The 24575-nt window shown below is 41.2% G+C and overlaps 6 protein-coding genes and 2 non-coding genes across 11 annotated transcripts; 2 read left to right on the top strand and 6 right to left on the bottom strand.

Annotated features, from left to right (window-relative positions):
* The first annotated feature begins 2996 nt into the window (after positions 1-2996).
* Positions 2997-5394, top strand: LOC129593931 (uncharacterized). Its single transcript, XM_055490445.1, has 2 exons — positions 2997-3438; positions 4433-5394. The coding sequence occupies exons 1-2, from the start codon at positions 3297-3299 to the stop codon at positions 5266-5268; spliced, it is 978 nt and encodes a 325-aa protein (XP_055346420.1). The 5' UTR covers positions 2997-3296; the 3' UTR covers positions 5269-5394.
* Positions 5395-8698: 3304 nt separating this feature from the next.
* LOC129593935 (uncharacterized) lies at positions 8699-9896 on the bottom strand. Its single transcript, XM_055490449.1, has 3 exons — positions 9791-9896; positions 9514-9672; positions 8699-9045 (listed from the first exon to the last, which is right to left on the bottom strand). The coding sequence occupies exons 1-3, from the start codon at positions 9816-9818 to the stop codon at positions 8840-8842; spliced, it is 393 nt and encodes a 130-aa protein (XP_055346424.1). The 5' UTR covers positions 9819-9896; the 3' UTR covers positions 8699-8839.
* A 1056-nt stretch (positions 9897-10952) lies between these two features.
* On the bottom strand, positions 10953-12065 carry LOC129593955 (calcineurin B homologous protein 1-like). Its single transcript, XM_055490486.1, has one exon. The coding sequence runs from the start codon at positions 11768-11770 to the stop codon at positions 11201-11203; it is 570 nt and encodes a 189-aa protein (XP_055346461.1). The 5' UTR covers positions 11771-12065; the 3' UTR covers positions 10953-11200.
* A 267-nt stretch (positions 12066-12332) lies between these two features.
* Positions 12333-12405, bottom strand: Trnat-agu (transfer RNA threonine (anticodon AGU)). The gene has a single exon. It is a non-coding gene; the product is annotated as a tRNA-Thr (tRNA).
* Positions 12406-13465: 1060 nt separating this feature from the next.
* On the bottom strand, positions 13466-15980 carry LOC129593954 (mitoferrin-2-like). Of its 2 annotated transcripts, none has more exons than XM_055490485.1 (3): positions 15503-15980; positions 15029-15277; positions 13466-14430 (listed from the first exon to the last, which is right to left on the bottom strand). In XM_055490485.1, exons 2-3 carry the CDS (start codon positions 15161-15163, stop codon positions 13654-13656), a joined length of 912 nt encoding a protein of 303 aa, XP_055346460.1. In that variant the 5' UTR covers positions 15164-15277; positions 15503-15980; the 3' UTR covers positions 13466-13653. The 2 variants fall into 2 exon arrangements, with proteins under 2 accessions (XP_055346460.1, XP_055346459.1); XM_055490484.1 differs by having other exon boundaries at positions 15507-15980.
* Positions 15981-16566: 586 nt separating this feature from the next.
* Positions 16567-20282, top strand: LOC129593953 (tetraspanin-5-like). 3 transcript variants are annotated; one of them, XM_055490481.1, is made up of 8 exons: positions 16567-16921; positions 17736-17809; positions 18135-18297; positions 18683-18877; positions 18972-19046; positions 19114-19212; positions 19359-19478; positions 19684-20282. In XM_055490481.1, the coding sequence occupies exons 3-8, from the start codon at positions 18154-18156 to the stop codon at positions 19921-19923; spliced, it is 873 nt and encodes a 290-aa protein (XP_055346456.1). In that variant the 5' UTR covers positions 16567-16921; positions 17736-17809; positions 18135-18153; the 3' UTR covers positions 19924-20282. The 3 variants fall into 3 exon arrangements, with proteins under 3 accessions (XP_055346456.1, XP_055346455.1, XP_055346457.1); XM_055490480.1 differs by lacking the exon at positions 16567-16921 and adding an exon at positions 16987-17611; XM_055490482.1 differs by lacking the exon at positions 16567-16921 and adding an exon at positions 16989-17593 and having other exon boundaries at positions 17719-17809.
* A 5-nt stretch (positions 20283-20287) lies between these two features.
* Positions 20288-22448, bottom strand: LOC129593951 (ribosomal RNA-processing protein 8-like). The gene is made up of 3 exons (XM_055490479.1): positions 22084-22448; positions 21206-21889; positions 20288-20803 (listed from the first exon to the last, which is right to left on the bottom strand). The coding sequence occupies exons 1-3, from the start codon at positions 22164-22166 to the stop codon at positions 20356-20358; spliced, it is 1215 nt and encodes a 404-aa protein (XP_055346454.1). The 5' UTR covers positions 22167-22448; the 3' UTR covers positions 20288-20355.
* Positions 22449-22599: 151 nt separating this feature from the next.
* LOC129593959 (5S ribosomal RNA) lies at positions 22600-22718 on the bottom strand. Its single transcript, XR_008691144.1, has one exon. It is a non-coding gene; the product is annotated as a 5S ribosomal RNA (ribosomal RNA).
* Positions 22719-24575: the final 1857 nt, after the last annotated feature.

Raw genomic sequence — 24575 nt, 5'->3', positions numbered from 1 at the left:
TAGGTTTTTTATTAATGAAATATTAGAATGTCACTAATAAACGCTACTATAGCAAAGCAACTCTAACAATCAGTAAGTTGGGAGTACTGACCAGCTGTACGCAATTCGGATTGGTTGGGTAGTAGTGAGCCGGATTGGGTAACCGCTTTATAGGGCGGTTTTCCTTATACCATAGAGTCTACGGTGCACTGGGTGCCCAAAATTTTTGTGTGCCCATTCACATGGGTCTCGAGGAAACCGCCCACTAGGTGGCGCCAAACTGTTGCGCAGGTGGACAATTGTTGCACATGGGCCAATATCAAGGCCATTGTTTAATTGCAGTGGAATAGTGAAGATACCGATATTTTAAGTTACCGTATTGTAGCGTAGAATCAGGTTATTGGTACTGTCATTAATCACATTATTGTTATTAGTAAAAAATTCTATATGAAGCATACAGTGGACTGCGAAAAGGTGTTACAATGCGCGCAACCAAGCACTTTTCTGTACTCAGACAGGCGAATTCGTGATTGGCCATGGGCCTGCTGGTATTAATACTTGCACCTTGCGCATTTCCCAACGAAACCCATCAACCGATATCTCAAACGAAAGAGAAAACAATTTCAAGAATTTTGATACCAAACAAGTTGTTCTGTATGAGATCTAAGAGAAAATCGACGCACTTAAAGTCTCTCGTAGACATAGCACAGGATTGGAATCCACGGTTTGGATTCAGTTTTCACACGGAAATCGTATGCTTTGTCTACGACAAACTAAAATGGCTCGATTTTCTCGTAAATCTCATGAAGGATGACATATTTGGTATCGAAATTCTTGAAATTTTTTCTTCGTTTGAGATATCGGTTGATGTTTTATGGGAAATGCGCAAGATGCAAGTGTTCAAATTCTTGCACGTTTCCTGTTTGTTGGTCATTTGGTCTTGGCCATTTATTTGGATTGGTCATTCGGTCGCGGACCGAATGTAACAGGTTTTCGCAGTCCACTGTATTTGAACCCCCATCTAGTAGAATTGTGAATCTAAATAATTCATATGAACGTTACCGGTTACGAAGTTTTCTGGGACGTTCTGGCATTTTCGATGTTTGGTTACAATGCATTGGAATTTGGAGTAGCAAATTTAAATTCACATGACTGATTCTGTTCTTTGAGTCTACCTAAACGCAAAAAATACGCTGCACGTTGCATCATATTTTCAAAATGGCTGTGCGCCACAAATCGAGCGCATAGAACGTGGCTTTGCGCTCCGAATGTCCAAAAGTCGCAGATTTGTATATGTTCTGGCAGTTTCTCATTTATACTTGGTTTAAATTTGCTCGTTTCACCATTTACATCTCAGACAAACATAATCGAAAAGCACAGGGTTAGAGAACAAGCAAACTCAGTTATCAGTTATTGCCTTTGAATTCAGTCACCCTCAAAAACGCGTTTTTTCAAGCTGGTCACCTTTCGAAAAATTGAAAAATCGTCTTCTGGAGAGCGAAAGAAAAATAGTGACAATGGGACATTAATTGTAAAATGCCGTAGGTCTACCTGCTTTCTCTTGAAAATTAAGGGGACAAAGGATTAAAACGAAGTCAGGTAATAAAACTGCCGAAAAATAGATAAAGGTCAGTTTTTCTGCGCCCGGATCGCGGCGCAAAGCCAAATTCTGTGCTCCCTGTTTCTCGGGGCACAGAAGTCACCTACATATATTTTTATTATACTATATATGATAAATAAATAATGTTTAATTTTTATAATACGAGTATCGTACCATTTAAAAACAGATTCAGTATTTAATTTACTTCGCAAAGCGCGAAGATATCGTCGATGGATCTTCCAATTTTTGTCAACAAAAAATGGTTTCAGAAATGCATTTATTTGCCATTGCTTCCCATATTTTGAAATTCCCATTTCCACGTGTTGATTTCTTGACTTTCCCATTTATTTTCAGTCATATATCCTTTTTTGCCATCTGTGCCCATCCTTACGAAAAAGTAAAAATGGTACCTGGAGAAAAAATGGAGTCCATCCAAACGGAGACACGCACGCTCTGTTAAACTTAACAGCCACCCGCTACCTACTGTAGTACTGTATTTCCCTACCCTAGTATTACAGACCCTGGAATGCGTTCGTTGTGTTGATATGTTGAATGCCTTTCCTTCTTTCCTGAATGGTGAGAAGTGAGAACGTCAAGCTACTTGCTGCCATCTAATCTACACATGTGGCACGGTTTGTTTTGCCACAAAGATCGGTAAACTTCCAGTCCAACGTAACCTAACGCAACTGCATGCAACCCAACGCAACTCCACGAAACGCAACGCAACCGCATGCTGCCAAATGCCTAAGAAACCTAAGAAAAAACCTAAGAAACCTGAGAAAACCTAAGAAACCTAAGAAACCTAAAAAACCGAGAAATTAAAAAACTTTTTTTGAATGTTGTAATGGCATTCAAAGGTTAGTTCCGTCAAATACGTGACTTCGTACAGTTTCCAGAGTTTTCTACTCAAACAATTTCTTGCAGCATGTGAGCTATGCTGACCTGCGTCAAGACTCAAGATGTATTTAACTGCATGTAGTATGTAAGGTTGAGCTGCATTCAACTATGTGAAGATACATGAAATTAAGTAGAGTTGCGCTGGGTTGCATGCATTTGCATTGAATTGCATTTGGCAGCATGCGGTTGCGTTGCGTTTCGTGGAGTTGCGTTGGGTTGCATGCAGTTGCGTTGGGTTGCATGCAGTTGCGTTGGGTTGCGTGCAGTTGCGTTGGGTTGCATGCAGTTACGTTGGGTTGCGTTCAGTTGCGTTAAGTTGCGCTAAGTTGCGTTCAGTTGCGTTGGGTTGCGTTAAGTTGCGTTAAGTTGCGTTAAGTTGCGCTAAGTTGCGTTCAGTTGCGTTGGGTTGCGTTAAGTTGCGTTCAGTTGCGTTAAATTGCGCTAAGTTGCGTTCAGTTGCGTTCAGTTGCGTTAAGTTGCGTTCAGTTGCGTTGGGTTGCATACAGTTGCGTTGGGTTGCGTTAAGTTGCGTTAAGTTGCGCTAAGTTGCGTTAAGTTGCGTTGGGTTGCGTTAAGTTGCGCTAAGTTGCGTTCAGTTGCGTTGGGTTGCATGCAGTTGCGTTAAGTTGCATATAGTTGCGTTGAGTCTCGTGTGGTTACGGTAACGAAAAAAATAACCGCATTACGCGCGAAAACAAATCGTGCCATATCTATTGCTGCACTGCTGCCATACAAGAATTTCGATCTCTCTGCACTTTTATATAAAAACAATAACTAAAAACATATACACGGTTAATTGTCCTGCTGCAAGCGTGCTACGATGTTTGCGTGCCCGCCGTGCAGACGGAGGATTAGGCTCATGATCAGTGTCTGCCTACGGCCAACGCGCAGCTGGTGTTTAGCGCTGCTGTTGCAGCTGCACTTGTCTGCGGGATGTTCTCCAGGCTCGCCATCAACCAACTGTAAGTGCCAAAAGCCGCTCTCTCAAGTAATTATTTAGGGAAGTGATCCGGTACATGGCAATAATCGTAAATTCGTGTATTTGCTAACTTGCACGAAAACTTTCGCTTTCGCGCACTCTCAGACACTTTTTGCATTGTTTCATGGCATGATGTAGCCAAAGAATTGTATACCTGGGCGTGAAAACCGTGAAGTTTTATGCGCGCAACATCCGGGCCGGGTGTTATGGCTGTAAGAAAAAATTCCAAAAGGCTTAAATCTATTCAGGTGTACCAAAAGTTTCATTATGGACCGATTTTTCCGATTTTTCTGAAGTTTTGCATAAAAATGCTCATGAATATGAGGATCGTTCTTACACCAGACCAGGATTTATTTATTTTTTCAAATGTTAACATCATGATCAGTTTTAAATTTTTTTAAACACATTTTAAATTTGAGAAAAGTAAGTACTAATACTGTACAGTGCATCGGTGTAAGGACGATCCTCATGCTTAAGTGCATTTTCGTGCAAAATTTGAAAGGTCAGTCCACATGTGACTCTTGGTACGAGTAAGTACTTCTGAATGCATTTTAGTCTCTTGGAATTTTCTGACAGCCACACCTCTCAAATCAGATGCTGTGGGCACAAGTGGTTTTCTTGCCAGTGTATACAAAATATAAATATTTGGCTATACATACAGTGCCATAAGACAATGCAAAACGTGCTTGTGAGTGCGCGACAGCGAAAGTTCTCGTGCAAGTATAAGTAAGTTTGTACACGAATTTGTTACTTACCATGTATGTACCAGGTCACTTCCCTTTAGTTCGCTTCTTTTTGTTAACTAACCTGTTTCGTTGAATTGCATTTTCATTTTACTCTTAAGCTAAGGCTTACTGCCTTACGCTTTGCTTCCCGCTTCACTGTGTGCTCGATTACTGACAGGAGCTATTGTAAATTTCAGTCTGTCAATGTCGATCGTGCTGATGCTTACTGCATGTAACTTGCTCACATCTTAGTAAACGACATGGTGGCGGAGGCGATGCTGAACAACCGCCAAGACGACCGCATCATCCTGACGCGGCTGCCGACGACACACGACGTGACGGACAGCGTGGTGTACCGGCCACGATTAGGAGAGGACGCGGCGTTCAGCTGCAGCGTACCAGCCGGCATCGACTGGCGCAGTGTGTCCTGGCTGCACCAGGACCGCACCGCACCATCTTCTCGGCGGGCGAACCGGTGGCGCTGCCCGTGGAAGACACCACGGGACAGGCCTACAACTTCAGCCACGTCAATCACACCCTCTTCCTTCAGGTTCTCAATGTCAGCATGCGCTCCGGCGGGTCCGTGCAGTGCATCGCCGCTTGTTCCCCGCTACACGCCATACACCCGCGTCCTGCAGCGCTTCGTTCTCCTGCCGCTGATCACGCGCCACAGCGACGTCTTCGCTCCCGCCACTCCGTACGTGACCGCCACGGAGGGCGAGCGCGTCACGGTGCTGTGCAGTATCCGGCTGCCCCTCCCGGAAAGCATCTACATGGGCCTGCACAACCACTTGATGTGGCGCCACAACGGCCACATCGTCCAAGGTCCTCCGGAGGCGCCGTACGGGCCTCTAATGCCCACCTGGGGCCTGGCCCAGTGGAGACCGCGTGATGCCAAGACGGAAGGCACAGATCCCCCCAACAGCCCGGGACAGCTGCTTGGCTTCGCGGGCCACATTAAGGCCGTCACACTAGCCGACCAAGGACATATCCAGTGCTTGTTCCGGCCGCATCAGGGCATACATGAATGGGTAGTCCAGACGACGACACTGTTGGTTTTTGCCAAGAATATCACGCAGTATCTGTAGCTAGCGACATTATGACCGACGCCTTTTGGGCAGCGCCCCTAATTAATTTTCTGTATCGTTCATGACAGCATTGTTTTGCAATAAATTTATTGAAATGCGTATGTGGTACGTACAATAAAAATATAATGCAACGTTAGCGTGTATTTGTTCATCACTTCAATCAAAACGAACTTTATTTTGATTCATAATTATCACGGCAATAACCAGATACTACTGCTTGGAAATTAAGTTGGGAAGGAAGTCAAATGTACAAAATTAAACTGGACATGTTCGTGATACCACTTGAAGTGTAAATTCTTCTTCACGCTATCTGTAGATTTTTTAGTTTTGAGGATATACAGTGAAATGCCAAGCTGCAAACCCGGCTGTTCGTTCTCCTGTCGTGTAACAATTTGCCACATGAGGAAAAGTTTCGTGTCCGACCTGTTCAGCACAAAACATTGCGGTGTTTTGACAATTTGACATGACGTCACATATTTTGCAGAATTGCAGAAAGTGTTAATCGTGACCTTAGTTGTCAACATTAACGAAATGAGAGGTAATAATACCGAAGTATTTATGGCATACCGAGATCGAAGTCCGATTACCAAAATTTTTTGTCGTCATGCAAACCCTGGAAGTACAACGTACCTGCGATGAAATTGTCTATCAAACAAAAAATTAGCAAAATTTGTGATCATATACCAGACGGCTCGACACAGATCATAGATGGAGCAATTTTTCCAGAGACGCTGTCAAGGGAGCAAACACTAGCCTTGTCTCTAATGAATAATAGCCCGATCGAGACCGGAAATAGCAGGATAAAGCGCGCTTATTATTATCCGTTATTATAGGCATTTTTTTCGAAACTTCACGGCGGGTACGGGGAGAACAATTTAAACCTTTGCTACGAAAATGAGAAATGCAGCCGCAGCTGTGCAAAAATTCTGGAAAGTGATCAGCTTGTATCTGTATAATGATAGGTACTGCTGGAGTACAGAGTACACTAATACTGTACAGTACAATCCAACACCGCAACACAGTGACCTTTTAAAGATTCCTGTTCTTTCTTTATTAATCTCGTATAAACGCTGTACTGCAGCTGTATTAGCATGTCATAGCGTGTCAGATGAATGGCATAACTCCAGATAACTCCGGTTTACCACATGTTCACAGACCAGCTCCTAATGGTCAAGCCGGAATCACCGTGCACGACGGCCGAGGTGCAACGCGGGCTAGAAAATTACCGAAGAGTTGAGAGGAGAAAATGGCATCAGTTTTTTAAAGTGTTCAAACTCGGAAAAATGATAAGGAAGCCCTGAGCACTGCCAGATCTAGATCTGATCGAGTAGAGTACGTACTCGTTTTCTGGGAAAGCTACGGAAATTCTTAAATTTCTTGCTTTCGGAAGAAATTTTGTATTTAGAAACAACAAGTATGTATCTGTACATTGAACAAAATAGTACTTTCCAAATCGTTTACGAGATCAGATCTTCTCTGCATGGCGTTTTAATGTTTCAACAATGATTTAAAGTTAAGCAATATGCAAGTACATATTTAAACCAAGTGCAAGTACATATGCAAGTGCAAGTACTCTGTACATACAGTATTTAAACCACATAGACAAAAATAAATTAAATTCCTGTGTTATACAGCCCTGCCACGCCAAGTTGGGGCAGTTCAACAAATTTCTACACTTCTACCAGTGAAATGTAAAATTTTTATCAAATTTTTGCATCATAGTTCTTGGTTTATAGCACTTTCAGTAATTTTGTTTCCATCCAAAAAGCTGAGGTTCAGGGAACGGGATCCAAATTTCTAATTTAATTTTTGGCGCAAAAGTTGCACTGGTTACGAAAAAATAATCAAGTTTATTCGACAGCTTTTTAAAAATTGGTAGAGGCTGAGAAGTTTTAGACGATAGCGTACTTGCTCGCGGATCCTTTCCTAGTATGTTTAAACACTGACATCTTGTCTAAAGGCATCAGTGCTCTAGGGAATCGCATTTCTCGGAAGGTAACTCTTAATATACAAGTCTATGGGAAATGCAACTTGTTTCGAGGTCTTTTCGTTCAGTCATGGCATATCTTCCCTCTGCTGACCCTTGATGGACAGCTTCTGGGTCACTCAACAGTTTTCAAAAATGTCCACGATAAACCATCAGTTGGTATCTTTTATTGAGGTCCGTTATAAGCGTCCAAAAAATGACCATTCCCCCTTCCCATAAATCCTAGTCTGTCCTTCATTGTCACAGCGACGATTCCAACTTTGACACTGTTGGATCGGCAAGAAAAAGTTTCGCTAGAAAAATGCATAAACGTAAACAGAACTGGGTACATCAATTTTTAAAAATCAATTTTATACAACTGCCCCAACTTGGCACTCTTTATAATTGGTTTCTAACCCACATTTTCAAGCTTTCACTACCGGGTTGTGCATATTAAGAATTAAAGATTCAAAAAAATTTGGAACGAACATAACAACCATGCGAGTTCTAGCCTTCGGTTTTAATGAAATTATAATTTGCAGCCGTTTAGGTTTCCAACTATGGTACTTGTACACTGAGTGTACAGTACAGGATGACGAGTGGACTACGCCACTACGGAAGTTGTGATCCAAATGCCGCCAAAGCAAGTTGAAACTGGACTGACACTTACTAGAATAGGACATATGCCTACAGCTAGTAGACGCTTATTCGCTGTGACATTTTATTAATTTTTGTCGTACGCGGCTACTGGTCAAAAACATACATCATAGTATAAATTATTGTCGAGATAGTTCTTATGATAAACAGTTCCACCCGGAAAAGGTCAGCGAGTTATCAGTACCTGCTATATATTTTTCCAGACTATTGTTTTTTTACTACGGTAGTAGAAATTTCACCGTTTATTTACCCACGCACCCAGAAATTTCACCGACGCACGGAAATAACCATCGGAATATTTTAATAAAATGCAAAGCGTAATTTTTGACCTATCCGCTTATAACTGCAATTTTCTTGTAATAATGCATCCGCAAAATTTGTCTATTTTTAAGTAATTCAATTACGGCATGCACCCGCACCGGCTCATTATGCAAGCCAACGTATGTAGAAGTTCGCATCGACCTTCATTCCATCGAGAGAGCAGCTGAACAAAATTATAGCGAAACCATTTCTACATGTGGAACAACGACGTTTAATTAGGAATCATAGATGGAATACTTCTCAAAATGGCAAAAAACACAGTTCTGAAAACTTCGAACATATTGCAAAACGGTTTGTAGTCCTATACAGCACTCAGGCATAAAAGAACGTTTGTATAATTTGACAGATGATGATGAGGTCACAGGTCACTCAACTCTATGGTAAATCAGCATAAAGTGCGCTATCCAGACGGCGAATGCACTTTCGCCATTTGGGTGTAGTTATTAGCGGGATTACAGTTTTGTGTCTTTCGAAGACATGTCTGTCTTTGTTTTAATCATTTTCCGAGCGTGCTACCACACTGTTCTATGCAATTTAACTTGACGTTACTAACTACTAACGAAGTTCACTTTGCGTTCTGGAAAAACGTTTATCATGAGTGGAAATATATCGATTAGTACTGCCGTATTATAAAAATACACTGATGAAAAGGATAACGTTGAATATATTCTGAGAATTCAGCCCACTCGAATTGCATCCGTCTTTATTATCACACAAGCAAACGCTGTAGCTAACATAGCGTGCTCCCACTCGTTCCAGACACCATCGTCCGTCATTATATCCAACCTGACCGAGAAACGCACATTCCCGTATTATACGTCGATGATTATGCACTAAAACAATAAAATAAAACTGAAGATACGCAATAATACGCACCTGTTAAATTAATGTGCACCTTTATAAAATTACTAACAGAAAATTTTAGCGCGCCTATATATACAAAATTTCCTTTGCAAATGAGAGAGTCAGTCGTATCGGCTTTCTGGAATTCTGAAAGGGTGGCGTCGGCATTATTTCCACGTTTACTCATACTAACGAATTTATATGTACAAAAAATCTGCATCTATGTAATAAATTGAAATACTTATTTATCAACTGCAGTCGCCAAGTTTGTAATAGCGCATTATGAAATAGCGCAGGTAGGAAAATCGTACTTTAGAAAAGGTTAATGAATTAGAGGATGAAAGGAAAGCGAAGCGTTATTAATGTATCGTTATATAAGACCTGTATTTAAACGGCAACGAAGTCGAACGGAAAACATGGTATTATTAGCAACATGTCACGTGCAGTATGAAATATACCTTGGACGATCATTTTCCGGCATTTCGTAGCACCATATAACTGCAGGTGACCCTTGTACTTGTACCGGCAGTCCGTTAAAGGATACGTCAAATTATCGAAATGATCGCCGCACCTTGGATCGTACGCTGAATTGCACTCATAACACTGAATGGCGGCTCCTGTTGGGAAGACCGAGCAAGTAATCCATTTTGAGTAGCATGTATTGCACATCGGATTAAGTTACGGCGCAGCAGGACTAAATAATTTTATAAAAGCCTGTTGAAAGTGTCGTATTACCTCTTTGCATGTTGTCAGCAATTATCATAAAAGCGCTACAATTGCTGTATATATAGACACGACCATTTCAAAATCATTTAAATATTCGGTGATCGCTACGATAAAGGAGTTGATACAGATGCATGCGCGCACGCATGCCATGTAAAATTTTGATTTATGCTACTGCGTACTGCTTTCAGACTTTTAGCAGATTTCTCTACAGGTAAATAACAGAAAAATACTCTACAATATGCAAATTACTTTCCGTCTAGTAACGCTGCATCTTAGAAATTTCAAAGAGACACTTCAAATAGCCCAGTCAATGCCATTATTACTGAAGTTAAACTGGTATTAACACAACAGGCAGTGGCGCAGGCATTTCCACAGAAAACAGATTTCTCATTAAAAGGTGACGTTAAAACCTTTTGGTGCTGCCGGTTGACGCTGACATTTAAGTACATAATTAAAGACTAAAATGGGGCATAACGTCGACAACAACACTATCGATCGCTATACGCTAATTTTAACTTTTTATCTTTAAATGTCATTTGTGAATAGCGAAGTATGTACGTAAACAGTGCGGCTGAGTTACATTAAATACAATTATCCTGTTGGCGAAAATATTTTGCGTCAATACCGCGACGTAAGCCACCCGAAATGCCAGGAAGTGGCTTCCGGTTGGGCCGCACGCACGTCTGGTCGCTCTCATAAACCCACACTGCAAATGTGCAGGATTATAAATGACGATATCTTTAAACAATCATTGATACAAACCGGTCAAACATTAATTGTCCCCATACAACTAACTGTAAGGTGAAATTTGTAAAGCATGTTAGTACTGCAGCTGAAAACTCGAGAGTTCCCTACCCGGTACCTGCTTGGAAAGAAAATTGTTATTCAATTTATTAAATGCATCTACCCAAAATTACGTAGCATTATTTAGCATTACGTAGTATTATTTAGCACAGGTCATCACTTTATGATTTTCTTAAGTGGAACATTATCGGCGAAAAATTTTTCCGATGCTACGATAATTTCGGCGATTCAAAATTACGAATACTCGTATGACAACCACCGTAGTGCAGTGGCAACCACGCTTTCAGACTTATACATCAAAGTAAATTAGATTAGATTCATTAGAATGAGCAGACAATACGAGCAATAATGAAAGAATTAGTACCAATCAAGGTTTGGCCATTTTTATTTTTTCAGTTAGTTCACAACGCGAGAATAACAACAACAAAACAGCTCTAAAGTCAAGAAAATCGCAAAAATTAGTTAAAAGCTTTCGAGATTGCGAAGTGTGTGTACCATGCCAATGATGCCATAAACAAACTCAACCAACCAGAATAAGACGTACGACTCAACCACAGGATGCGCCACACCCACTAGAAGGCCATAAAATAAAGACTCCCATAATCTGTCTTCAATTTAGCTGAGAAAACGCAACGACAGCCGATTATCCACATCCGACTCGCCCATGGCCGCCATGAACTCCTCCAGCGAGATGAACCCATCGTGATCCGTGTCGTTCTCCTGCAGGGTCCGCTCGGCAATACTCTCCAGCTGATCATCGGGAATGTTGACGCCCACCATCATCTGCAGGACAGCCAGGATCTCATCGGCCGATATACGATTATCCTCATCCAGATCGTACAGCTGGAAGGCAAAACGCAGTTTCTTCTCCTTGCTATTACTGTCCAGATGGGAATTACGCTTCACCGGACGGAATATAGACAGGATGTTGACGAACTGGCGGAAATTCACCTGATCCTCGGGGCAGTCACGGAAGAAGGAATGCACGATACGATCGCCCAGGGGATTGATGGCCAGTTCGGGGATACGCAGGAAATCCGCACGACTCAGGGAGCCCGAGTTAGATTTGTCCAGACTGGTGAAACGGCTGTATAGGCGGACGATCTGGTTGGGCGTGAAGCCGGTTTCACGTTGGATCTCCTCGATGTCGCTGCGCTGCAGCATAATCGTCGAACGGTTCCCCATGCTTTTCACCTGCCTTCCAGCTGAACAATACTGCTAACACTGAACACGACGGGAACGCTAAATCGAGTTCTGCGCGCCTTTATTCCACTGATGAAAAACTGCTCAACCAGTATTCGTGATAAAACTGTAGCCCGTATCGACAGATAAAGATTTCTTTATGAATTCGTGCTAGTCAATAAATAAAACAAAATTAAGTATGATTCTGGAATAGGCAAATTACCTATTTCACCAGCTTATTCCACCAAAACTCAAAAAGTGAAACGAGTTTCCGATTTTCCATTTCAGAGGAAATGGCACCACTGTTTATCAGTAGACAACACTGCCAATCGATCTTGATGGTTTATGCCAGATTATTACACGCTCAGAATTCAAGCAACGCCCTCATGGGTGGTGCCATGAGTATTCATTCAGTAAGAAATTCAGAATTAACCTGAGAATAGATTATTGATTTACAGTCCCTAATCAAGTACAATAATTTTATGTATTATCAAGCGGCTTGGTTTATGCAGTAATTATTAAAAAAATGTGGTACTTCAGTTCCAAATGTGCTAAACAATAAAAAAGCCACCAATGGGACTCGAACCCATGATCTTCTGCTTACTAGGCAGACGCTTTACCAACTAAGCCATGGCGGCTAATGCCGTTATACTCAAAAAGCGTTACCGCGATTAAATTGATTTTTTTATGTTTCGCACGATTATAATTCGTTGACATTGTAACGATAACCATATAATACGAAACATAAATATTTATAGCATTAGCAATCAGTGTGATTTATCTATCCTTTTTGGTAGCCTACACAAGTCAAAATCGAACGGTACAGCAAAACTAAAAAAAACATCGGTAGAACAAAACTGTTTTACGATGAATTAGTCACTAATTACTTACTAAATAGCAATAATAAGTGCATAGAATATTCGGTAATCTCACGAGTTATTATCCAGCATTCCAGCCAATTCCAGCATCCGCTTTGCATTTAGTTACAGCCTTGCAGTGCAAATCACCGTTAATCTAGAAAAGCCGGCTATTTAAACTTGATTTTACTTTTTTTAATGAAAGCTTAAAAGCATTTATTTTAAATGCCGCTGTTGTTGCTACGACTGGAAATACAAAGATGTGATTTTCGTTATCGTACCGTAAAACTGGACAGCACAATATTAATCGTAAGTACTACGTACCAAAATATAGTACAAATACAAATTATAATAGGTACAATACAGGTACAACACATACCGCACTTTCAAATTTGGGTTGCAGTAATTTTTAGTGTATGAGGTCGATCGTACATGCAATTACTAACACCTTTTACATGGCTACATGTACATATCTGAAATTATTATTAGTTCATTAGTTTTCATTATTAGCGTGCATCACTTTCATTTCAGTAAGTTGGACTAATTTCCATTAAGCGTACGGTAACTTTTGTGTGCTACTACCTATATCTATTTTACGTGTTGTCTGTTTTGACCGGGTACGTAGCAATCAACTGTTCGTCACTACTGTATTCACCGTTAATTTCTATATCGATTACCATCTGGCTGTTGTGAGCGACCTTTTTCTCACCAGCCACCATACTACAGAAGCTACCATTGTGACCAGTATACTGGAGCGATGACCCATAGATTCCAACTTGGAAAAAATCTTTCGCATGAACAATGCCATAACAAAAGTAAGATGTGAGCCGACGTGCCCGAGTTCATCTGCTTTTAATGCAACACTTCTTCCAGTAACAGTCAACAATTCACTCGTCCCAATTCCACCAGCGCAGATATGCTTACTCTAATACAGTTTCTTCAGTTTCAAAATTATAAATAAGAATATTGAATAACGCACTGCATTAAATCACCCAAAAGTGCTATAAAAAATTTTATCCTTCAAGCATTCTAGGCTATATTCAATCCGTTTTGTGCAGACATAATATATTTGAAAAACTCATAAACCGACCATGAAATGGCCGTTGACGGCATCTGAAAAATCACCCTCGCTTGAAGGCCTTGAAAATATCCTCGGAAACCACAACAACGGTAGACGGCCATCATGGCCTGCGGGAGTCCGCGGATGGTGTTATCCTGCTTGAGCACGCACAACTCCTGCGTATTCAACAAGGTTTTACACACATCCAACGGTGTGGTGATAGCTGCCGCTACAGCACCGGCTACCGCTCCGGATATCACATGCGAACGGGGATCATAGCGACGCAGCGGATTCATGGCATCCTGCATCTGCTCGTACACCATGAAATGAATTGCCTGGAAAGGCACGTTCATGGTCAGCTGGGTCAGATAGCTCCGGTAGAAGGCACGCGGTCCCTCAGTAGCCCAGATTCGGGCAAAGCACTGCATGCAGCTCTTGTAGGAACTGCCGAACATCTGCATGCGCTGCTTGACCACTTCGGCGGGATTCATCACTGCATCGTGCAGTACAGCGGCCGTACATCCGGCGATACCGTGCGCGGTAGGACCGTGTCCTAATTGCTTCTCTAATACTATCTTCATGTTCTCGTAGCAAGCGAAGTACATGGCATGCGCCGGACCAGCTCCCACGAAAACGGCCTGAATACCGCGTACGGGACGGAAGACTCCTTCGGTGGTGACCATTTTGATCAGAGCGTCGTAGGTACCGCGGTAGACTCCGGCTAAACGAATACTCTGCATTCTTGTCTGCAAAAATTCAAAATGTGCTACTTATATCCCGTGCAGCGGAACTGAAAAATCAAGGCTAATCTTTTCAACACATTTACACTCGCCACTTTCTACTTTCCAGCTCACAATAAAATCCTTAAAAATAAATCAAAGGAAGCTCAAAGCTAACTAAATTACTGTTTCCCTCATTTGTTACGATTAGTCCTCATAGTTTATACAAAGTTTTAACAACTTTACTATTTACTCAATTTTCAAGCACTGTATGTATATTAGACAAGACGATCAAGCGATCTGCGCGCATTCCGGTGGGAAAACCGCTTACGACACCGGTAAACAACGGAACCCTTTCCTTTCTGTCTTGATATTTACACATGCATTCTGCTGAACTGTATCGAAAAACCGGTTAATCTCAAAGAAACCCCGAATGCGCAAACAAAACGCAAAATGTCTGCCGTGCTGCGCAGATTCTCATGCGCAGCAAACAGAAAAAACTACCCAGCATAACTCAAAAAGGGCCAATGTAAATCACCTAAGGCGACACCGTAGAATTCTATTAACTAATTGTAAGATAATGCTGTGAAGTTAAGAAAAGCAGTAGACCGAAACCGACACGCACCTTGACAGAATCCACAGGATACATAATACAGTGCTCCATAATTCCGGCCATGGCACCCGCACACATCTGCGCCGTAGTGCTGGCCGACGGAGGCAGAGCCTCATAATCATCCAGATCCAGATTACGGGTGTCCATCGTTAGAGGAAAATGTGAGCTCACACAGCACAAAACGTAAATTTAGTCAGTCTTTGTGGATCAATCCGTACTCCGGGGAGATCGCTGGTTCTTTAATAATAACAAATTATATGCCTGAAAAAGTCAGAAAATTATGCAACGTAATGCAGCCCTGACAGACACACAAATAATCTAGTGACACTTATAAAAAGACCAAGAATTTACCAGTTTTTAAAACAAATTTTCATTACCAAAAAAATTTAGTCTATCACAGTATACCGTACTGTCCGTAATTCCTACAAATGTAATTTCAAACAGAAGTGACGAAGTCTTAATCGCAACCCCAGATCGTATTCTCACCTACATCTTCGAAAATTTGCACTGCGGGCGATTTGTGATGACGAGAGTGAGCCGCTGAAGTCGCGCGTAATCTCCAGTAATGAAACAACAAGAACCCCAATCCCGAACAGCAGAATCAAGCCCATAAAACAAATCCACAAACGAGGTTTACGTTCTTGCAGAAGCCAAACTTTTCTCACAGTCCACTCCAAGGGTCCCTCAGATTGCCCTATTCTGCAGTCTGCAATCTGTGATCAAACAGCTGATAGAATCTGCACCACGGATTTTTACATCGATAACCTACAATATTGGCAAAACAATTTAGATTATGCCAGCGGTGGCAAACTGAACTGAAATGCAGTGCCTTATTCTTCTAAAGTACTGTACGAGTACTGTTATTATAATTCTTCTACCCGAAACTACACACCGAAATAAATCTGACTGGCAAACCCAGATCAGGAAACACAGCTGATTTTTGGATTCTGATCAGCAAATTTTTGGGCCGGTGTTTGCTGGTTGGCGGTGAGCCTGCGCAGCGACTGGACACGCCCAGTGCAATGCATCCGCGCACCGCGCACACCAGCGCAGCAGCGCACCGGAAGACAGCGAAAAAAACAGAGGCATCTACGTAGGCCGTTTCACATTACTGTACTGTAGCTGTTTCGTATTAGTTAGGTTAAACTAAAAATTAAAGAGCAATTCAAAATATTCAAAACGACAACAGTAATTCAAAAATTCGTCCGAAATATCACGAATCGTGTCAAATCGATAAAACACGAATGCCCGTGTTCTAGCGTCGATTGCAAGAATTGCTGCTTGTGCCACTTCGACCGCTCGCCAAGTTCTGGCATCGCCGACTTCGGGCGTCTGTCATTGCGGCATCATGACATAAAATATTTAGCTTGGACGCTTTCAGCGGGAAAGTGAAAATTTGTTAATTATTACCCCTAAAACTGGTGCGGCTAAATTAAATTATTATAATAATATGATTTTTTAACCATTCAGTGCATACAAAGCATAATTCGAAAAACTAACAAGTTCGACACCATTATTCTTTGCCCATACTCTATAGTTATCACTAGATATTTTCAGCCTTTATTATTTTATGCTGACGAATACGGCCGACCCAGTCGGCTCTGTTTATCGATCGCTCTCTGCCGAGTCTCTTTCTTTCTCTGTCTGTCTTGTGTCTGGTTGTGCGTGCTCGCACTCTGTCTCAAATAGTGGCCATACGAATCTTGTTGCTGTCATACGAGCTCTCGAGCTGGGAGGCACATCGAGTACTGTATACATTCACATTTTTGCTGATGTGAAGTTCTCTGCTCTTCTTGTTTGTTAAGCTCCGACCACCACCGGAAGTAAAATAATCAATCTTTTGCTCTGTTTCTGTTTTGATGCCTCCGTTCTCCGTTACGCAAGAAAATTGCCGTCGTCGATGAGGTAAGCACAGTTCACAGAGAGTAGAGTAACTGGTCCTGAACGATGCGACTGTAGCGTCGCTCCCTGCAGCAGTGCTCGTGTTTACGATACTGTTCCTTATTTCGAGATGTGTGGGATTTTGTGAACTAGATTCGATCGTTCCACGATGTAGCGTAACGCTGACCTAATTATTCACAAAATTATACACTGATTAGTTATTGTTAGTAATGTTTTGGCACTCATAAATCATAAATGATACTGATACTGTTTCAATGTTGTGGTTGTTCGCTATCACAATTCACAAACTGTTGCAGTTTTGAACTTTTGCATAAAAAGACGTTCTTTTATAATTGGCTGAATTTAGAAATTCTGGTTGTTATTGTTTGATCATTATGGTCTGTTTTAATTTTGATATTTCATTTTCACGGTATTTATCTAAACTGATAAGATTTGACAAGTTGTATTAATTTTATCTAAACTGATATTTCACTGTCTGTCGCCAGTATCGTGGCGAGGATAACAAAATCGTTAAGCTTTTTATTTCATTGAATCATTAAATGGATCTTCCATCTGCGTCTGTATCGTATGATAATTCCAGCTGTCATGCAGTTTGTTGGGAATTATTGGTAGTTATTTTTAAACTGGCTGTTATTCGGGAAATTATTGCGGAAAAATTTCCGTGAGGGTTTGCGCGTAAATTTTTACAAAATGGTACGTAACTTTTGTTGCAAGAACGCGGTTCAGCGTTTATTTTGGGACAGTCTTGAAATTCGTATGTATAGCCGTTTCTACCGTGTGTGGACCGCATAATTCATGAGTTTTATTCTTTTTGCAGCTGTCGTATCCACGCCGCGGCATAGCGTATGGAGCATACGATGACACGGACGAATCCTTGTTGAACAACGAGAGGTGAGTGCCATAATCCGTGCAGCTTTGAGAGTCGATTATGCATGGCCCAAAATGCGCTCTGTCATAAAAAATGTGAATCATTCACGTGGCTGTAGTTGGTGATTATTAAACCAATCACAACGTGTCGGAATAATATAGTCTAAAGTCGTAATTTTCATCATTTGCGAGAGTTTTATCAATTGATATGTTAGCTATTGAGTACAGTAATAATAATTCTGTTTGCTGTTGAAATCAGTGGAATGTTTTGTCGTTCAAATGTGGTGCTATTTTAGTCTTATGAGCAGTTTATTGTTGTTCATTGAACCGGAAGTTGGTGTTGTCACAGATTCATCGGTGTGTATCCCATGGCTGCTCCGCGTGAGGGGCCTCCAGCCGAACGCCCCAATGCCACCAGACGAATGCGCCATCGTAGGAAAAAGCGACGGGATCGTACAGAAGTTAGCTGCTGTGTGAAATGGATTGTTTTCGGCCAGAATGTGCTGTTTTGGGTGAGGATATTCTTTCAGCAGTACATTGTTGAATTTTTTCAAAATTTTGCGGAGAAATGTTTTCAGTCAGCGGTGTATTTATTGTAATCGTTGACACTGTTAAGTCTGAGGGTAGATAAGCAAATGTAATGCATTCCAGACACATTCTTCTGATTACGCTGGCATTTTGCATCACCTGTCTACTGATAGTCTGGCTGTTGTTGCTGGAAAAGAAAACCTTATATTTTTTATCATTGTATTTGAATAAGTAGTTTGGTTAATTATCTTCTGACAATACAGTGTTATGGCTTATCATTCGGATATTTCGTAATCCAGTATTAAATGTAATAACGTAGCCTGTATAGTAAGTAACAAATCGTTGACTATTTGCCGTTTTCGAATTCAGATAGCGGGCATGGTAATTTTTGCCGTTGGAATCTGGGCGTGGACCGAAAAGGACACCCTGAATAATCTGAAACGTTTAACGTCGGTGGCGTTGGATCCGGCGTTTCTGCTCATCGTTACGGGATTAGTTACATTTGTGATAGGCTTCACCGGGTGTGTTGGAGCTTTACGAGAAAATACCTTCTTGCTAGCTACGGTAAGATAACACATTTTCATGTCAAATAGAATTAATTTCATGGCATTAATTTCATGGTATGAATATGTGAATATGTATGAATATGTGTTTGCAGTATGCTTTCCTACTGGGTATCATTCTTTTGGGCGAACTAACATTGGGAGTCCTTGGATTTGTCTTTAAAGATTGGGTGCGTTGGATTTTTCTTTCGGGATTGCTGACTTTGCATTTTGATTTAATCATGACGTGTTCTACAGCTTAAAGGCCAAGCCAAAGATCAACTTCAGGCGATGATCAGTGATTATCGCGAAGATGAAGATGCGCAGGATTTGGTCGACTGGATACAGTCAAAATGGGTGAGTTTAAGAGCCAGTTCTGTTTTTAAATGTGAAGAACAAGCTGGGTTATTTGGGCTTTAGATATGATCATATGAGTACACTCAGTACAGTATGTATGTATTTTGTGTACGTCAGTGACGGCACTAATTGTGTTTCTTTTTTAGCTACAATGTTGTGGTATCACTTCTCCCGGAGATTGGAATAATAATATCTATTTCAACTGTTCATCTAAGGGCAGCCCGGAAGCATGTGGCGTTCCATTCAGTTGTTGTAAACCACCAAAGGTATAAAGCCCGGTTGTGATTATGTTCTTTCTTTACTTTGAAAATCGGTGACCGCTGCGCAGTGGAAAACATTTTGCTGTTTCTTGTAAACACATCAGTTGCTGGCGATAATTGATCAATAATTGAGGTGTGCTTTTATCATGGCCGAGGCTATTCTGCAGATATTTGTTCTTTGGTACGTTAACATAAAATTTATGTTCTCCAGGAAACAAGTCTTGTTAACCTGCAATGTGGATATGGTGTCCGACGCAGGGAAGAATTCGCCGATACCATCTTCAGCAAAGGTTGTGTGGATGCCGCACAGACCTGGCTGGATCAGAATCTCGTGATTGTTGCCGCAGTGGCCGTCGGTGTGGCCATTGTGCAAGTGCTGGGCATTTGTTTTGCCCAAAACCTACGCGCCGATATTCTTGCACAGAAAGCGAAGTGGAATCGCTACAAGTGAATACTCCGGTATCATAAACTACCGCAGTTTCCGGTTGTGCAGTGTCTGTTCCGTTTCCTTCCGCGTACTGCCGTGGATCTCCTTTCCCTTATTTGTAGTATCACTGGTTTTATGTTTTATTGATACCGGTATGAGAGTCTCAAACTGCTATGGTACTCAACGAATATTGTTTAGATGATTTTTTTCCTGTACACACACACTCCGCTCAAGTGTCGCTTCGTTGCCATTGTGTTTTGGACCAAAATCTCTTTTTATCTGTCTTATCTGCTATGAATGCTTTGTTGTTCTTATTCGTTATGTGTAAATCGTGCATCTTCAATTGCGGCAATCGAGTTGATTTGAACAAAAATTAGCATGCACTGACTGGCGTCGCACCAAATTTCATTGCATCAACAACCCACAAACTTACAAAAAAAATTGTAATTTCACAGATCAGCGTCTTTTATAAATGCAAGGTTTTAGCTGAACATTCGGCAAAGTCTGCTTATTGACATCGCCTGATTTCTTAAATTCCAACATGACAAAATAGTTCTTCTCACTGATTTGTTTACTGACAAGTGCAAATCCCAGGCGTTCCACCTTGTGAGCAAATTGCTTGACGCTGTCAAAGCGACTACCCACTTCGGCAATCTTTAAAATTCCGCCGGTTTTCAGTATCCTTCGAGCTTCCAGCAAACAGTCGACAACGTTGGTTCCCATGAGGGAGAGGCAGAAAATGGCAACATGCACGGATTGATCCTCCAGAGGGACGCTTGTCATGTTGCACACGCTGACACGTTCGTTTAGTGCATATAAATCGAAGGAGTGGACGGTCTGTGGCACGGACGCTGCAATTAATGCTTCGCCACATCCCAAATCCGCAACACTCCAATTCTTTGGCCTAAGGATACGACACGGTTACATTTCGTTAAATAAGCTTTAGCCGGCAACATAACTGCAATGTTCCCCTACCGACCACGCATAACATAACTGCAAAATACGGATTGATAGCAAACAGAAAACTAAATAAAAAAACCGGAGGGAACAAATTTAAATGTGCAAATTCCAACTAGGCGCGTTGAGTACCGTAGAACAGTACTGTACTTGCCAGCTGATTTCAAAATTCGCTGTACTGTATTTGTGCGCATTTGTATACCCGAACCATAAACAGTCACTCTCACAAAATAATATGTACCAAAATATTGGAAAAATATCCGGTGCACAAAAGGATAACACAGCGGCAGATTAAAAATGATAATAAAAATATTTTCCAACTTTTCACTGTTTCTTTCATTAAACTTACTTGGTCTTCAACCATTGGATAATCTTCTCCACTGGTTTTTCCGGCCACATGGAGATCTGTTCCCTGTAGCCTTCATGGTATTCAACATATGCATCACTATCGTCCCCAAATAATTCCGCAGCTTCTTCCGTCGTCGAAGTATACAGTGCTTCATTCAGCATACGAAAGCGCGATCCTTTCAAACGCTTCTCCGCTTTTTCCAGATAAGTACTACCAGATTCTTTCTTCCGCTTGCTCGACTTATCGGAGTGGCTTTCGTCGGCAGCCTGTGTGGAATCTTCGAAGGATGGCGACTGTGAGTGCAAAAACGCATTTTTGGCGTTTTTCGCAAGCTCCCTTTTCCGGTGTTTACGGTTTAAATTAAACGGGTTTAATGTATCGAAATCTGAGAGAGTATCTCCGTCGTCCGGATTTTCTGCACTTGTTTTACTTTGCTTCCGCTTCTTAGTTTTCCTGGCCGTATCAATAGTGGGAGGAATACTGCTGTTATTGATGTGTTTGTCTCGAGAAACTGCATTAAGCTTCTTGTTCGCAGCACGATTAGATGGTTCTAAATCCGCACGTTCAGCTGAGTTTTGGGCCTTTTTCTTCAGCTTCTTAATCTGACGATCTCGAGATTCCGTGGCCGAAGTTTTCGATCCGGAGTGCCGTCGGGAGACCCGATCAGGTTTTTTCGTTGAAGCGCTACAATCAAATCACTATTAACACAAAATAATGCAAAACGTCCTTCAAAGGGTGAAATCACTGAAGCTGCGAAAAGAGCAAGTGAAAGTTGCAAGGTCTTTTTTGGTCTTATTAATCTTATGATTTCTGCGCTGAACATGAAACGGGGTTAGTGACAATACCGTCAAAAGCATGGCGACAAACTGGAAACATACGTGATTTGTAAAGGCCCAAAAAGTGCAGCTGACAACTGTTCGGTCTCCGGTGGAGTATCCCACTCATCGCACAGGGAGAACATTTCCGATATCGTAACAAACAGCAAAGACCATCAATGCACCACTCTCCAGATTATGCAGCAGAAGATGAACAGGCAGCCAATTAACAAAGAAAAAACTGTACAATCACGAGCAATTTTTTATGTTCAACATTTATTATGCCAATAGTCAACAGATGCGGCATCTATTCAACCATACGATATGGGAAATTTCGATACGAAATTTTTCCCAGCTGTGGCATATCTATGGCAGAACAGTGACAACACGCTGTACCACCACGAAGAGCCCATCAACTACGATCGACTTCAGAGAATGTGATAGCTGGTTTGTCAGTTCAATTATCAGTTCCTTCGTACGAATTTTTATGTTAAACTACTCCGGAACCATGTATTATGGATAAATATATTTTGATCCTGCCGCAAAAATGAATCATTTAAATGGGAAAAATTTTAAAAAAGTCTACAACACCCGGTGTTCCCAAGCGGTCACCCATCCAAGTACTAACCGGGCCCGACGTAGGTTATCTTCCGAGATCGAACGGGATCGGGAGTTTTCTACGTGGTATGGTCGTAGACAATCATATAGAAAAATTTATCGCCGGATATTTTTATGACAGCAACTGCAAGCAACAACATAAATACTTGTACTTTTAGTTATGGCTAGTGGAAGGTTCAACAAAAAAAATCCGCATGACGTTATTGGGTTTCGCCATACGTGTTACTATATAAAATGCGGATATTATTGTTATGTATGATTTGTATAGAAAATTTATTAGAACGGCAGAGCCAATGGTCTACTGTATTCTTGTTGAAGTTGAATGCGGTACGTGTTGAACAGTGCTGAATCTATTAATGACAAGTTGACAATAAAGACAGACATTACAACATAAAATAAGCACAAATTCTTTGATTTCGACATTTTCATGCACTGCAAGCTGGTATACCTTACAAACAATTTTGGTTTTCGGTTTAAAAGGAAAACTATTTACAGAAGACAAAATATCCGTTAGATGATTGTTGTTAGCATTATTATCTGTACTTACTTAATCATGAGTAGACTGATGTGCTGCAACCTTAGTTTTGACCAGACCTTAGTTTTGACTAGATACCGTACCTTAGTTTTGACTAGATACTGTACCTTAGTTTTGACTAGATATTTAATTTATTGTTCAATTTTTTTGCATTTCGCATGAGATATCCTCGTAGTACTTCACTGTGGTAGTACCCAACATCCGCTAGAGCAGAGCTTGCAGCGGCAACGTTAAGCAACTGCAAGTCATAAACTGGTAACAACTGCTTGCGTAAAGTGAAGATGTACTGTACATAGAACTCGGTCTGAAGTACTGTAAACAGCACAATGACAATGTTGACCTTTGACAAAGTCTATTTGAATTGTATGCCTCTAGTTTTTCAGATGACCGATGGTCCATGTAATTCAATCCCTAAACTGTCAACGAGAGCCAATTCCACGGGGATGTCAGCCAAATTAACCAAGTCTAAAGTTAATGCATTTCTTTAATCAGTACAATTTTTACTGTCAAGTGATCCTGACAAGCACTTGCCGAGGCTGGACTTTTGGAGTCAAAACGGGAGAAACACCCGGTCCCTACGCACCCCCCGCACTGACTGATCAGGCCGGTCTCTACGCTTCATAAGGAATTTGTTAATATTAAAGAGGAGAAACAGTGGGAAATTGTCCCGGGATTTATGCATGTCAATCTTAAGGGTTACTTGGCATCTCGTCTCAACCTTCGGAGAAATTGAATTTGAAAACTCATGAGAACAGAATCAGAGCACGTTCAGTTACCGTTCAGAGAGGGAGTGTATACAAAATACGCACAATATTTTCAGTTGTGGAAAATTGCGTCAGTAAGTTTGTAATGCTTCGGCGGTTCGGCTTACTTCCGCGTGCTATGAATACAATATACAACAGAATATGGAATATAGATATTCACTGCATACTACCGAATATGTATTAATTAATACGTACAACTGCATGTATTGTAAATTTATTTATGTCGGTATTTATTTTTTTCGTTTAGCGGCGGCATTTCACATTCGCTTGGAATTTCTGACAGATATTAAAATAAGCCATGATAAGAAAAAGCGGTGACCGTATAAAATGTTTTCAATGTTCACGTAGAATATATAGCCTGAATAGTTACTGTTTACCGGACATGATCTGCATTTTTCCTCCTAACTTGTAGAGTACAGGAAAAAGTCAGCAATTACAACAAAACAGAAAACGTAAATAAAAGAAGGCTACCTACATATTTTTACGGCGCGTGCATGATTCGACGTGATGTGAACTTTCGCTTCGTCAAAGGTTAGGTCACGATGAAGTTACGCACAGATCCACAAATTATTATGACTACTGTATTCAATGTACCTGATATGCAGCCATCTGTCGACCGTTTCTGCCTGAATAATGCC

This window comes from Paramacrobiotus metropolitanus, unplaced genomic scaffold, assembly GCF_019649055.1.
Source record: "Paramacrobiotus metropolitanus isolate TYO unplaced genomic scaffold, Prichtersi_v1.0 Parri_scaffold0000064, whole genome shotgun sequence".
NCBI lineage: Eukaryota > Metazoa > Tardigrada > Eutardigrada > Parachela > Macrobiotidae > Paramacrobiotus > Paramacrobiotus metropolitanus.
The sequence above is the reverse complement of the archived record's forward strand: the minus strand, read 5'-3'. Positions and strand labels throughout refer to the sequence as shown.